Consider the following 15,574-nt stretch of genomic DNA (forward strand, 5'->3'; position numbering starts at 1 on the left):
CAAACTTCTCTCCAGCTTCAAATTTTCCGAGTCAAAAAGGAGTTCTCCCATTTGTGAAGTGAAGTTGTGTCTCTGTTTATATAACTGTGATTTTATCCCTCACAGAAAGGAGCAAAGAAGGCACAAGGGAGGTCCAGGTAGGGGGTCTCAAATGAGGCGGATTATTATTATTAATCTAAGCAAATCTTTGTAATTACGAGAGATTAAACTCTCAAGATTTAGCCGGACATGGAGTGATAAAAAAAATGGCTATAAAAAGCTTTTAGCTTGTTTTTAACGAGATGTTGTCCAAAAAATTGCTTCAACAACCACAGGGCAACAGTTAATAGGCAAAGCTCAGTGCTTTTGAGTTTAGGCATTTCATTTTACTAGAGAGAGCACATAGTGTTGTATTGCAACATACCAGAGTGGTACAAGATGATGGACTATTTTCTGTTATTGATGTGAACTATGTTCTAATTTTAAGCAGAAAGCATTTTCATAAGCAGAACACTTTTGTTTATATTATTTTTTTAATTTGAACATAATTATGATGACTAATACTGTTAAATATAATTAAAACTACAGTTCTCTGGAAAATAAATTATTATATCTATTTTTATATAATACTTTGTGGTCATAAAATCTTAGCAACTTTTTATAAGCTTTAAGAAAAGCACTTTTTCATTACTGTCTTCCAATAATGCATCAACTTTTTCAACTCCAATTAACCTTTAAAATAATGCTTTCTTTATTGCTATCCATTGTTATCAAAGAAATTAATGCATAAAGAATTCCAGGTTGACTGTATAGAGATAAATACTTTGTATTTGTAAATACAAAGATGCAATCCATGTGCATCCTTACATGGATTGCTTTTCCCAGTGACTAAAGGGGAAAAAGGGCGTACTTGTTTGTTTAAACCTGTGGTTAGAAAACTGCTTTTCCTGAACTTGTTGCAGTTCTATTTGACTTATTTTATTAATATTATCCTTGAAATCTATTCTTAGGGCCAAATATTTGTTATAATGTTGAGTTGTGAATTACAGTTCTCAGGTAAAAGCTTATTTCAGACTATTTAAACTCCGAGAAAAGTGGAGATCATGCATTTGTTTTGCAAATTAATTAACATTTGTTGTTATTCATATTTGATATTCTAATTTTATTGATTCTAAAGTAGACAGATTTATTTAAACATATCTTTGCATAAACAGATAGTATTGATCAAATTAAGTGAAGATGTCTGCTTTGTTCTATGTCTCCAACAAACACAATAATTCAAATCAGACTCACTTTAAATCATGCACCATGTTGCCCTCTTCTGTTTATATAATGGAACAAGATGTACATTATGGATCACTAATTTAAATGTTTTTGTACTATCGCAAGCCAGATAAATTTGTTTTGATGTGAATGTTCCACCAATCGGAGAAATACAGATGTGGTGAGATGTTAGCACACATCTCACCACATTATTGACATTAATTGACTAATTAATGTCAATAATTAGTGGCTTTTAAATGTTTACGTGGAACTACTCTTTTTGCAGGGTTGAATTATCTTGTTTTATTTTGTTGTTATTTTAAGTCATAAGTACGCATACAGGCTCAAATAAATATACCCCAATATTGCTCATATTCAATTACACATATATACTGTTATTGCTGCCAATAGTATGCTTCGGGCATAAATCTGGCTGTATACTCTTCCTGAGAGAATTAGAATGGGTCATTATAATTGGTTGGTTTTCTTGCATAAAACTTTTTTTGACCCTGTGATATTGATCTGTCATGTATTAGAGAAAATTGAAAGCCTGCATCTCAGTTGAATCATTGACAGATCGAAGTTAATGTGAAATTAATGGCTATGGTATTTTGAATTAGTTGCAATTCAAAATTCAGCACTGCAACAATTTATAAGGCCATTTACAGGACGGTCTGCTGAGGTTCACATTAAATTATGACAAATTCAGTATAAATTATTACATCTGGTTTACTTCACTCCAGCAAAGGTTAGAAAGTTGCAGTCAAATGAGAAAAAAAACTCCTTTTAGATTCTCAGTTTTCTGAAAGTTTTGCTTTTCTAAACCTCTGATAAGAACTGCAGCTGTCTAATGCTGCCACATGTAAGCACAGAAGTAGGAAGTACTGCAAGTCAATATGTAATGTTGACTCGGCTTTGTTACATATGCAGCTGACAATTTGGCATTACTCATTGAATAAGTACTGTTTGACAAAAAATTACATTTTATTTAGTCAAGTTTTTACATTATAAAAATTAAATAATTTATTACGTTGATTTAACTTAAGATTTTATGTTTTATTAAGTTGATTTAGCTTAAGATTAATTACATTGATTCAATTTAAGATTTTATGTTTTTATAATGGTAGTTAAAAAGTCACAAACTCATTTTAAAATGTTTTAACAAATGTTGAGCAAGTTTTGTCAAAACAAAATTCTCAATTTGGAATTCACTTCTAAAATAATAAAATCGATTCTTAAGTGTTTATTCATGTATTACTATATATATATGCATTGTTTTACAACTGTAAATTTTTTATTCTATTACAAATTAAGTTACAATGGTCTTGCGAAGCAACTAACTTTTATGAACAAAATTTTTTGTTCAAGCGAAAATTACAAAAAACATTCGTATTTTCCTTTTTTTGACAAATGTTTAGTAAGCGCTTATTAGATGTTCAGACATTGAAGAAAAAAAGGCACTGAACAAGCTAGCTACTTAAAAGTTCCACCTAAATATAGCAGTAAGTATGAAATCAAAAGACATCTGACAAACTTTCAAAGCAAGAATATGGGTATATCAAACACTGTGACTAAAAAAACCAGAATAAGTACTTACTATGGGAAGATGAGAATTCACGTGAAAGAAAAGACACATGCGTGTTCTGTTAATCACAGCTGCAACTTGTTTTCTTAATTAGAGAGAATTGACTATTTCCAGTTTGTCTTTCTCTCTTTAAGTTGAAGTTCTAACACATTTTAATAGGTTAAGTGAGATAATGTGTACAGTTAACTGGATTACATCAGTCCAGCTGACTAGAACCCTAATTGTTTTTTGGGGGTTTTTTTATAATAAAGATAAAATATATTACAATATGGTCACTCACTTCATAACATCCTATGGTGCAGTTTCACAGATTGATTTTCTATGAGGCTGTTTTTTGGAAATATGAAGAGCTACTGGAAAATCAGGACTGGATTATCAGGATCATGTTGACTGATTTTTTTTATATAAGTATACATTTCCAAACATACACTTGTAAGAAAATGCTTGAACTATTTGCTGCAATAGTAGTATTCATGCTTTAAATTGAATTTAACTGTTTTGTACAGTAATGCCTGTTCATTTTGTTTAATTTAGTCGTTTTTGTGTAATTGTAACCATGCCTCACACAAAGCTTCACCTTCACATCTCATGACTGGTTACAAAACCCGAAACGGAGTTTTTTGCTCGGACGGGATTTCAAAGGACCATGCTACCCCATCCACTTTGACAGCCTGTGCTCTACTTTCAGCTTGAACTTCAACAGTACCAGAGACATGGGTTCGAAATTTCTCAACATTATAAAACTGAAACATATTATGTTGGCACCTATTTTGAAGCCCATTGAAATTCATTGATACTGAGGCCTAATGTAGAAAAAGAGACCTGCCTCAGAGTATTTCTTAAAAGGTGTACCATATCTTTAAAAGACGGTAATCCCGCCTATTTTAAGTGTCACTCTTTTGTTTCGCATTCTGATTGGTCAAAACGTCAACTCTGTCGAAAAGGTTTGGCCTTTCATTGGTCGAGGACTTGTCGTCATTTGTGACTCTCGCGGTACTGCAACGCGAAGATGGCGGCCGAACTGGTGGAAGCGATGGTAGGTAAAGCTTGGTGGCTTTAGCTTGATGGGGAAACGGACGCGGGAATATGACCTGAAAGTCACACCGGCTCTGGAGTAACATGGGCTCGTTTATCGATATTTTAAATATATAAATTTCTACGAATTTGGCATATTTAAATCACGACGAAAAGAACTAGCCTGTGGGGCTAACAAAGCTAGCCTGCTAGGTTATGTTAACCAGGCAAGTGCTTGGTTTAGTTAGCATCATGCTGGGTCTAAGGGAAGACACCGATAATGAATGAGACCACATATCAAAGATGTACACATTTCACCTAACTTCATTTGTAATACAAATAGTTTAGGTATTTATTTATTAGTTAGCTTCTTTATTTTAAGAGCCGGCCATCTGTCAAAATGATTGAATACTGACAAGCTAGTCTCTAGAGAGGCAAGCATCCTGATTGCTACCTTATTGATGCTGAGCATTTTGCTTTCTAAACAAAAAGAACAGAATTGTGTGGGTTTTTTTCAATCTAGACATAAAGCATCCGTCCACTTGTATCCAAGTGAACACCGGCAGACAAAGTAGCAACATGTCAGGTCGAAAACAATGTTTCAATCGCTCTAGTTGCTCATTTGAACAGACGTCCTCTCTTAGGCTGCTTGTTTTTGTCTAATATACCCTGTTCTCTGCTGAAATGTTCCTCTTATTATGAGATCAGCAAACGAGTTCTTTACATATGAGTAAACATGACCTCAGATGTTTATCAAGTCATGGGAATATATTTTGTAGCATTGAATGTCAAAACAAAACACTTATAAATTGAAAATCATACACACACTTATGCTACTGATCTTGAACCACCAACAGGCTTAATTTGAAACGTTTAACAAGTTATATTTAAATGTTTTGGCTTTTTAATAGTCAAAAATGACAGTTAATCAATTTGTAATACACCTTTTTATTCATTTTCCTTTATGCAGAATGTTATATATTGATAAGTAAAACATGTAGAGGGAATACTCTGTCGTGAAACACAAGGATTAGGCTTGAATTATGTTTCATTAAAATCATATGATTTTAATGAAACATATAAAATGTAATACTTACAGAAAAAAATACATGTCCATAATTCTATATGAAAATTGTACATTTATTCAGGCTAATATTATTCAGAATGTGCTAAAATATATTTTGCTATGTAAATAGTTAATAACAAATTAATTGGTTGAGCAGAAAAAAACTGTCTCTTCAGGTAAATCTGGCCATGTTGGTCCAAACTTAACTGGTAAGCCTTGGCTGTTTTGCTAATTGGAATAATAAAAATAAAAAAGATAACAAATTATATTTTGGGTAGTTTCATATTGTTAATGTTAAGAAGACAGCACAGCCAAAAGCATAACTGCCAATCGATTAATTGGAGTGAAAAGTAGCTGCATACTTGTTTATAGAAAACACACATGTGAACATCCACTCATTGATTGTACCAGCTTGTTCTGGGAGGGTCGCGTGGGGGCTGGTGCCTGTCCCCAGCAGTCGTTGGGGGAGTGGCAGAGTATGCCCTGGTCAGTTGGACAATCCATCATAGAACAACACAGAGGCACACACTCATATCTACTGGCCATTAAAGTAAACAATAAGCCTAACAGTCATGTTTTTGGGAATGCTGGAGTACCCGGAGAGAACCCGTGCTTACATGGGGAGAACATTCAAACTCCATTGAGAAAGACCCCAAGTTGTGGGTTTGGACCCGGATCTCACTGCAACACGAGGAAACAGTGCTACCAACTGTACTACCATGAAAACCCTGAACGATATGCTTAAAAAAACACTTTTGCCAGAGCTGAACTATACATTTGATCCTTTTTTTAATGAGAAATGTCATTTCTCAATATAAGTGGCATTTATCAGTCAGTATATATACAGATATACTCGATAAATAAATGTTTTTCTTTTTACCCTTATTGTTAGTGCTATATGCACCTTCTGTGAAATTTCATTCTGCTAGTTAAACAACAAAAAACTTGCAAATGCCCCCAGCTGCAAATTGTACAAGAATAGCTTTTTTAGTCCATCTCATAAACCAGAAATTGTGTGAAGTATTTTGACATTTCAACAAAGTAATGCTGTAATCCTACCTGGGATCAGGAAAAACTACTGCCACTCAACAATGCTGCGTCAAGCTGTAAAATGTACAATGTAAGGTCTACACAGAAACACTACGTTTCAAGCATACATTATGTTAAACCACTTTGGCTGTTGTTACAAAAGTCAGTACGTAGGATGCATTGATATGATATAGTGATGTAGGCTATATATTCACTTTTTAAATGAACATTTATGATTGTAGTGCTCTCTACAACAACGTGGCTACACAGGTCTAGTTTTGAGATGTTCCATCTGCTTGGTTAGAAACTTGGTGTTCAAAGTGTGAGATGTTTTATTCTGTTTACCAAGTTTTCAGTTTACAGGCTTAAAATTTTCTCCCTGAAGTCTTTCTTACGGTTTTGCTTTGTCCTCCCTTCAGAACATGGTGAAAAGTTTCCGGGTCTCAGACCTACAGACGCTGCTGGCCTCAATGGGTCGCAGCAAAAGTGGTCTGAAGCAGGACCTGGTGGGTCGTGCACTGAGGCTAGTGCAGACCGAGTACAGTCCAGAACTCTTGAAGAACGTCCGGCAGCTTTACGAGTCGCGTTTCCCCAAATCGGCCGCGTGGCTCCCGGCGCGACGTCCAGAGGGCGTCCCGGTGGCGTATTCATCACTCAGCTCCTCCCCGTCGTTGACCTCACAGGGCACAGACTACCTCAACGGGATCTCCAAACCGCTCCATACACCTGCGACCGAGGTCAGGCTGGTCCCTCTGCCCTTCTACCAAACCTTAGAGACGCTTCTGCCGCCAACAGAGCTGGGTAAGCGCAAACCAAGTTCATTTACTAAGGTTTTACTTTTTTTGTTTTTGCTGACTTGTGCCTACTTTTGTCTCTGTAGTTGCTCACAACAGTGAAAAATTACAGGACAGTCACTGCGTCTTCGAATTAACACCAAGCCAAGCAGACCAGGTCCGGAATGCAAGGTAATAACTCAGGAGCTTTGTTAGTTGTGTTTTTTTTCTAAACTGCTTGTTTTTATAACGCTAAAGTCTATGTTTAATTTAAACTGTCTATCCAGTGAGCTTCGTGCTGGGATCCGATCAGTCCAAGTGGTTCTTAGGTGAGTTTCGAAACGCTTATCCAGGTTGTCTAGAATAAATTTTTTTATTTGATAGATGCGTCATTTTTGTTCAGTCTTTTTAAAACCCTGATTATCACACATGATCGTTCATGCTGCTGTGCTTCCTCTGTCATGCAGAATCTGTTACTCAGACCCTATTGGTGTTCAGGAGGACCAGTATCCCCCCAACATTGCTGTCAAAGTCAACCAGTCCTATTGTCATGTTCCGGTAGGTTGATTCACTCTGATGTTTGCTGATGTTTCAGGAAAGCAGGTTAACCTTTTACTGTTATTTGCTGGCTAATTATTAGACTTTAATACTGTATTACGAAAGGACAGGTTTGACTCCAGCCTGGGTTAGCATCGTTTTGTGTCAGCATATTTTCTATTTGTTCTGATCATTTTTCTCTAAACTAGAGAGATGGTTGTGTGAGAGAAAACCAGCCTATCAATTGCAGAGCTGCACAATATGTTGAATTGAAATATTCATTGCATTTATAAGTTTTGGATCATATTTGGGAAGGATGTAATTTTTCAAGTGTCATGGATTTAAACGCCATTCAGAGTCTAAATCCATGCAGATTTAGACTCTGCCTGTTAACTCTCAGCTGCTGTTGATGCCAACATCAGATTTATATTTGAAAAGGCGGAGACTTTAGAGTTCAGAAATTGTGTTTAAATCATATTTGATTATTGTCATATTCATTCATTTCATTTAGTACAAAAAAAACAATCTAACACATGTTTTGATATACTAAAAAAATACATCTCAATCCATATGTATTTCAAATTTTAAAACATATGATTAATAGTATCTCAGAGTCATGTGCCTTGCTCAATACTTATTGAAATCCTCTGACCAGCCCGTCTGGCACCAACAACCGTGTGACATTCAAAATGTTTTGAATCCCATTTCTTCCCCGTTCTGATGCCATCTGATTGGCTGATTCACTAAGCATGAAGCAATTGAATAAGTGTCCATAATAAAGTGACCAGTTGGAGATCAAAATGCTTTCTTAAGAGGGATTTAAACCTCATTAGCACTTAAGAAATCTTCATTTTGTTTATAATCTGTTTAAGATTTGCTGTGTTTAATTAAGATCAAGTTTCTATTAAGATTCTTTGTTTTGTTTGAACTGAATTTAAACATGTTACTTTCCTCTGTGTGTGTGTGTGTGTGTGTGTGTGTGTGTGCGTGCGTGCGTGTGTGTGTGGTTGCAGGGATATTACCCCTCCAATAAGCCTGGAGTTGAGCCTCGGCGTCCTTGTCGTCCCATAAACATCACCCCCTGGTTGCATCTCTCCAGCGTCCCCAACAGAGTCACCATCACCTGGGGGAATTTTGGCAAGGTCAGGCTCAGATGCTACAACACTTAGCTGCATGTCAGAGCAGCAGGAGAGCAAATCTAAGAGAATCCACCAAGGCATGCTGGGACTCGTAGGTTTTTAAGTGTTTTGTAGGTTAAACTGAGCCTGGTTTCATAAAACTCTTCAGATGTGTGGATGAGAACTACTACAGAGGCAGAAAGGGAATAATATGGAAAAAGAATTTGTGTTTGGGAAAAAAAAGAAATGTGTTGATAATTGGTTAAAAACTTAAATAGAATTTTAGAGAGGGAAAAAAAATCCAAATCAGTCTTTGGGTTTTGCCCAAAGATTATGAAATCTTTTTGGTTTACTTTGTATTACTTTCTTAAATTTATGCTGGTATCAAAGTATCTTTTGAAGAACCTGGAAAATGCTGACTAACTTTAATGCTTTAGTTAAACGAAATGGCAACAACCTCATCACCTAATCTATAACTTTCAAATCCATTTCCCCTCTTAAGTGGAATAAATAGTGAAACTGCTCCATTAACTTCAGACTGCCTTGTTTTGTTTAAAAGCCGCCGTCCATTTTGTTTTTGTCCTAAACCTTCGATTGCACAACCCACTCAGTAAGCCTGAGTACAGAGTTTTGTTTTCCCAGAAGAGGAGTTTCTGAGCAGTTTCTACAGATTATACTGCAGGCTTTTTTTGTGTGCGTTTGTTTTTTCTGCACTAGTGGAATGTGCTAGTTGGATTCTTTTTACTTTTTTTTTTTTTTACAATGTCCCTAATGTTATTATTTAGAATCATATGCACAAAAATATGGAGAAGTAAATTCATGCATCCAAAAATAAAACTCCTCTTGTCTCAATCTGTGTAGCAGTTGATTACATCTTGACAGCTCAGGTTGTAAATCTCTCTTTGCAGCGTTACTCTGTGGCGGTGTACTTAGTGAGGGTCTTCACAGCAGCAGACCTCTTCAACCGGCTGAAGCTCTGCTCAGTGGAGAGTGCAGAACGCTGTCGTGAACGCAGTAAGTCAAGATTTCAGAAAAAAATAACTGCGATCATCATCGTCATCTTGTTTTTGGTTTTTAAATACCCTCTCACCTCCCCCTTTGCTGCATTTCAAATATATTTCTACTATTTACCACCAGTCCAAGATAAGCTTCGCTTTGATCCAGAGAGTGAAATTGCAACCACTGGCCTCAGAGTTTCTTTAATCTGTCCAGTAAGTACAACAACAAAATACAATTTTGAGAGTTGTAGATTTTAAAAGGTTGTTTAATTTGCAACACCTCCATCATCCTCTCGTCCCAGCTGGTGAAGATGCGGCTCGGTGTGCCATGCCGAGTTTTAACCTGCGCCCATCTTCAGTGTTTCGACGCGGTTTTCTTCCTGCAGATGAATGAGAAGAAGCCCACATGGACTTGCCCCGTGTGCGACAAACCTGCTCCATTTGAACTGCTTACAATTGATGGGTAGGAGACTTTCCTCTCCGGCCTAATCTCCTTTTTCTCTGTCAATGTACAAACATTTAGACCTCTCTGTGTTAAATTCACTCTGTTGTTGTTATTTTTAAAAATCTTCCGTTTCACTTATTTTCTGTTTATAAAAAACTGTTCAGTTTTCCTGAGCCAAAAAATTACAGTAGATTTAAAGATTTATTGAAATCTTGTTAGGATCCCTATATGTGATTTCCTATAAGTTTAGATCTCCTAAACCATGTTTCTGCAACCGCAAAATCTTATACCACTTAATTTAGGCTGTTAATTTCAAACAGAAATTAAATGCTTTGATCAAGAATGCAGTTCCTTTATGGTTCTATGCAACAAAATGACTTACTACAAGGGTTCTCTTTTCACTTCTTTTCTGCAAACTGTGATTTGCTTTGTAAGGAGGTCATTTTTCCCCAATTGCCATAAACATAAAAGGACATTATTAGTCTCCTTAATCTCTTGTAAAACCTTTTTTTCTTTGTTCTTTAAAAATGGAACAAAAGAAATGTAATTCATTAATTGCATAGTTTAACAAAGTTCTATATCACATATATTTCGTAAAGTAAAGATGTCACCAGATGTTTGTACCAGTGCACAGACTCACAGGGGTCTCTCTTTTCGAGAAACTCTCAGATGCCAAGCGTTTCAAAGAGCATCTCCTACCTGCTATTCTCACTAGTAGCTGCGTTGTTAAAATCTACTTTCCATGTCTCTTTGGATAAAATCGTCTGCAGAATCCATGAACAAACATTTTAGCTTGTGAATGATTCCTTTTAGGATTCTTGTTTCGCTGCCAATCCTGCTGGTGGGCTGTGTTGTTTTGCTCTTTTTCCTAATTCTTAACGACTTTATTTTTGGAGAGAAAAACATTTGTAGGTATGGTGGAAAAAGTAACACCCTGGTTGCGAGAATTAGCTAATATTGTGAGAAGAAATTGTTTGGCGTGTTGGGATGAATGCAGAGGAGATCAGTTGGCACTACAGTCATGTCAATCCGGCAGTAGTGTTTCCAAATTCTTCCAAAATTTTAAATGTCAAGGTATCAATTTAATGTACGATGATAGAAAAGAATAAGCACAGTTCGAGCTCGTCTGCAGTTTTTGGGCGTGTAATGTCCTGCAGGGTCTCTGCTCCAAACTCTGCGGCATTCATTTAATTTCTCAAAGACTGAAAGCATTGTGCTACATGTTGGCTGTGAGGTGTATTTGCATTCTTTAGAAGAAAGCTAGTGTGGAAAGTCCCCAACTTTTAACTTCTCTGTAAAACTTTTTTTTCCCCCCCAACAGTTTTCACTGTTGAAATTTCTCATCAGTGGATAAATTGGTTGGATTTATTCTAGCTTGTTTTTATGGTAGGATGGTTAGATTTTTAAATGCTTGCTGAATATAGAGAGGCAGAAGATTTGAACCTTGGTGCTTTGATGTGAGTTGGAGTTTTTTTTTCTTCTGTTTTGTATGTTTGTGTGTTTTCTTTTCTTTTTTCTTTATGAGGTCCCTCAAACCTGCGCCGTCTGTTTTAGGTTATTATCCGAGATTCTCAAAGAGACGAGTGAAGACATTGAGGAGATCGAGTACCTAACAGACGGTTCCTGGCGACCAATCAGAGATGAGAAGGAAAAGGACAGGGACAGGGAAAGGGAACGAAGCAACACACCAGAGTACCCCGTTGTTGATATATGTACGTAACTAACCCTGTGCCCTCTCGCTCTAAATGTTTACATACAGTGCCTTGTAACACTATGAACAACCACTTCAGTGTATTTTATTGGGATGTTATATGATAACGGCACAAAGTAGCCAAATATTTTAAAGGAAATACAATTGGTTTGTAATTTGTAATCATTTTTAGCTCCTTTTAATTTGAAAATCATTTCATGTCTCTGAAAATTAAAAAAAAAAAATTTCATTATATGTAAGCCATAATCAGTAACGTTACAAGAAATTCATTTGTCAAAAAGAAAAAGAAAAAGAAATCACCCATCGTCCCCTCAACTTTACAGTGGTGAACTTTTTTGTATTGGTTTATAATATAAAATCTCGACAAAATGAATTTGTTTTGTATAACATGGGGATTTTTTCTTCAGGCATTCCTGAAGCAAACGGACATTCGCCGGCCCACAGCAGCACCAGTCTGTCAGGTCGGTCCGGAAGCGGTTCTGTGGGGACGTCCGCCGCCGCAGGTCCTCCTGCGGCGGCACCGGGCGGAGGAGTGGTGGTAGATCTGACTCTGGACTCCTCCTCTGAGGAGGAAGGGGGCGGGGCTGGGGGGGACAGCGACGACACAGATGACAGCACCGACAGCCCCGCCCCCAAAAGGGGGCGGTACAACTATGACAAGGACCTGGTCACCGCATACTGACCCTGCAGCTCTGTCCCTCCTCACAGACTGACACGCGGAGACAGAGAGGCGGGCAGGGCGGCGGGCGGGGCTTAAAATGTGAGGACAGGAACACAGTAACCGTCAAGATGCACCGACACTCTCATCTCCTGAGCATCAGAGCCTTTTTAGCAGCTCTGGTTCGATTTCAGACGAAACAAACACACACGCTCAAACTTGTTCTGTCAGTGACTCTTCAGCTTGCAGTGAGCAGGAGTCCTGTTTGTTCTGCACATTTGTGGAAGCAAGTCCATTTGCCCCGGCGCCACCCTGCAGTGAGTATCCGTACCGTCCAGCCTCTACTGCAGACACCGACTGGACCGAGCACCCCACCTCCGTCTGTTTTCCCTCTCTCTTTTCAGACTCCTCCCTTCTCACCATCTCTTTGTATAGACTCCAAATTACTGGCTCTTTTAGCCATGGGCGTTCAATGTTTGCATCTGGTTTTTGTCACATTGCTTAGGAACTGGCAATTTGAAAACAGAGGCTGCTCAGTAGCTTTTTGGATGAAAAACAAACAAAATAAGGCATGAAAATGTTTGAAGGACAAGGCAACAATCTTTTGAGAACCCTGGGAATCTTTTGACAGATTGATTTAAAGCTTGAGCTCTCACTCTCAGCAATTCATCCATTTTGGATACGTCTTCAGCTTTCAATTTTTATTGTCCTAAAGAGAACCTACCTCAGTCATTTAACACTTAGCAGATTGGCCCGGAAGTTGGTTTGAAAGAAGTGGGTGAATGAGAATTTCTGAATCCAATTTTACACTGGAGTTTTTTTTTTCTTTTCTTGCCTCTTTTTTTTTTTCTTCCCCTTGTTCCGTGCAGCTGTGTTCCCTCTGCAGCAACAAAGAAACCCAGTTGAAAAGTAGTAGGTGTGTGGATTACCATCTTCTGAATGAAGCAAAGACTTAACACCTCTGTGCAAAAACAAACGGCTACTATTAGGCATTTGTTGAAATGAAATAAGTTATTACGCGGGCAGACTTTACATCAAAATTACTGTACTGGTACTGGCCCAAAGCAGAAATGGTCGCTGGCAGGAGCTGGTTATGGAGTTTTGGTGCCTTTTTTTTAAGTGATTGAAATTTGATTTCAGTATTTGAAGGTTATCTGAGGATGTCACAAAGTGAGGTTTCAGTTTCGTGTGTTTATTTTTTTTGGTTGATTCATACTGAAGGTTTTGAATCAAACAAATTACCAGAACAGGCTGTTGAAGTGCTGATGCCATTTTGGGGTTGGAATTATTTATTTGGTATATGTTTTTATTATTTTTTTTATTTTGCAGTTGATCCTGGTCAGTTGGCTTCATCTAGCTTCAGATGTTACTTGCAATGGCATCTCCACTTGCATGGGATTTTGCTGTTTGCAACTAAGTAGCTTCAATGTTGGTGGCTCTACTTCTTTAGGTATAGAAGACGAGCTGGATCAAAGATTCAAGGCTTTCAGTGCATTTTCTGCTGCATAAAATCCTCACCTACCTGACCGGGTCACAAAGGGTCCTGTTTGAAACTGACAGCGGCTTTCTGCTGCACCAACACTCTCTCTCTCTCTCTCTCTCTCTGTGTCTCTCACTCTCAGGCTCTTAGCATTCTAGATGATGTTTTATCTATTAGCTGGAGTAAAATCAGATCTTATTTGCTGCATTCTCAAGACTCTAATATATCCTCTGCACCTGCATTAGTGTAAATATTTGATGTCTGCCTCCCAGATAAAGATGCTCAGTCTACAAATGCAGGCTTCAGATATATTTCATGTATTAAGATGTTTCTAGAGATCTGCGTTCATGTAACGCTTTCAGATGTTTTTCTTAGTTTGAAAGACACTTTGGTGTGGCAAATATTAAACAGAGACTCTTGAACCAGTTCTCGCATGCTATCATTCTAGGAATCCAGTAAAGGAGCCTTCAGCAGCCGCAATCCTGCTTCACTGTGTGTCGGTTTGGTTCGGCTAGGTCCAGTTCTGCAGGGTGTGCTTTCCGAGTTGCAGTTTTAGCAGATAGGTTTTTATTTTCCCTCGCTCAGGTTCACAGATTTACACGACGATTCGGGGCGTGTCTGATGAAAGGAATTACTTTAGATGATCTCGTCTTCCATGTTTCCCTTTTTACCTTAACAGCATATATGACATGGATATGAAGGGGGGATAGTTTGGTGAGCCACCCAAAAACCAATGCCTGCAAAACTGAACAGGATAAATCCAGAAAGGACACTTTGAGGCAAAATGGAGAAATCTTAATACAGGTCTTTAACTTTAGAAGCTGTCAGTAATTTATGCACACATACTTTTTTTTTTTTTTTTTAATTTGTTGCTGTGAGGGGATCTCTGACTTCTCGTGGGCTTCTGGTCAAAGATGAGGTGGTGCGGGTTGCTACTGTGGAACTGAGCCACTGAGTGCATTTAGTTTGAAAGCTAGAGACAGCTGAGGCTCTTTTTCTTACTTTTCTTTGTAGTGGCATCTATTCTTTTAAAAATTCATATTGGTAGCACAGGCAGAGGCTTACAATCCATGATGTAAATGTTTTTTTTTTATATGTTCCTATTAAGACAATAAAATTAAATAATATTTTATTAAGCCTTGATTTGCCTTCAGTTCTTTTAGGCAAGTAGACAATAAGAAGCTGAGTGCAGCACCACTGGACTCTTAATGCCACTGAGAACTGAGAGGACTGATTAAGGTGGGTTTTGTTTTTCTCTGTACCAAATGCACAGATGTGGGGACACGTTTGTTGCCTGTCGAGGATGAAACTGTAAAATTGGAAACGATCGTATTCTAACAGCTGTTATTGATGTGTTGAATTAATTAAAATCAGTTCTTAAAAAAAGTGTCTGGTTTTCATTGTGAGATGCGCATAAGTGTATTTTTGATATCCATAACTAATGAGCGTTAGTTATGGTTCCTCTGTGCTCTTTGTGACCTCTCAGAACAGCTGCATTTATATTTTGCTTTGTATTTAATTTTTTACAAATTCTTACGGGCTTACACTTTCCAGATGTTTGTAAATGTCGGAAATCATTTTCCAACCCCATATAGTCAGCAGTAATGTACTAACTTGTCCTTTTTTCTATGTTAGGCTCCATTATAGGTACTAAGCAACATTGTGTACATACAGTAATATTGTATGCAATAGGCTTTTTAATAAGAAGAAAATTCTTTGCGAGACAGCCTGAATGTATTTATTATATTAGTCTGAAAGGAAAAGGTGTTCAACATTACATCTTTTAACATTTATACTTTCCAGAAGACCAATCTTAAAAAAAAGGGGGGGAAAAAAACACCTCAAATTTTAGTTTTACATTTTATTGTCTAGGAAGTTTCAATGTAAAAATTTTATTTCCTATTGTTGCCACGGGGTG

The 15,574-nt window shown here is 37.4% G+C and overlaps 1 protein-coding gene across 1 annotated transcript; it reads left to right on the forward strand.

Moving 5' to 3' along the window:
• The first annotated feature begins 3,768 nt into the window (after positions 1-3,768).
• Positions 3,769-14,792, forward strand: pias4a (protein inhibitor of activated STAT, 4a). Its single transcript, XM_008407131.3, has 11 exons — positions 3,769-3,863; positions 6,356-6,737; positions 6,817-6,901; positions 6,997-7,038; positions 7,177-7,267; positions 8,260-8,388; positions 9,273-9,378; positions 9,502-9,575; positions 9,665-9,825; positions 11,362-11,519; positions 11,926-14,792. The coding sequence occupies exons 1-11, from the start codon at positions 3,837-3,839 to the stop codon at positions 12,198-12,200; spliced, it is 1,530 nt and encodes a 509-aa protein (XP_008405353.1). The 5' UTR covers positions 3,769-3,836; the 3' UTR covers positions 12,201-14,792.
• The last annotated feature ends 782 nt before the right edge of the window (positions 14,793-15,574 follow it).

Source organism: Poecilia reticulata, chromosome 4 (assembly GCF_904066995.2).
Source record: "Poecilia reticulata chromosome 4, P_reticulata-male-v2, whole genome shotgun sequence".
NCBI classification, from domain to species: Eukaryota; Metazoa; Chordata; class Actinopteri; order Cyprinodontiformes; family Poeciliidae; genus Poecilia; species Poecilia reticulata.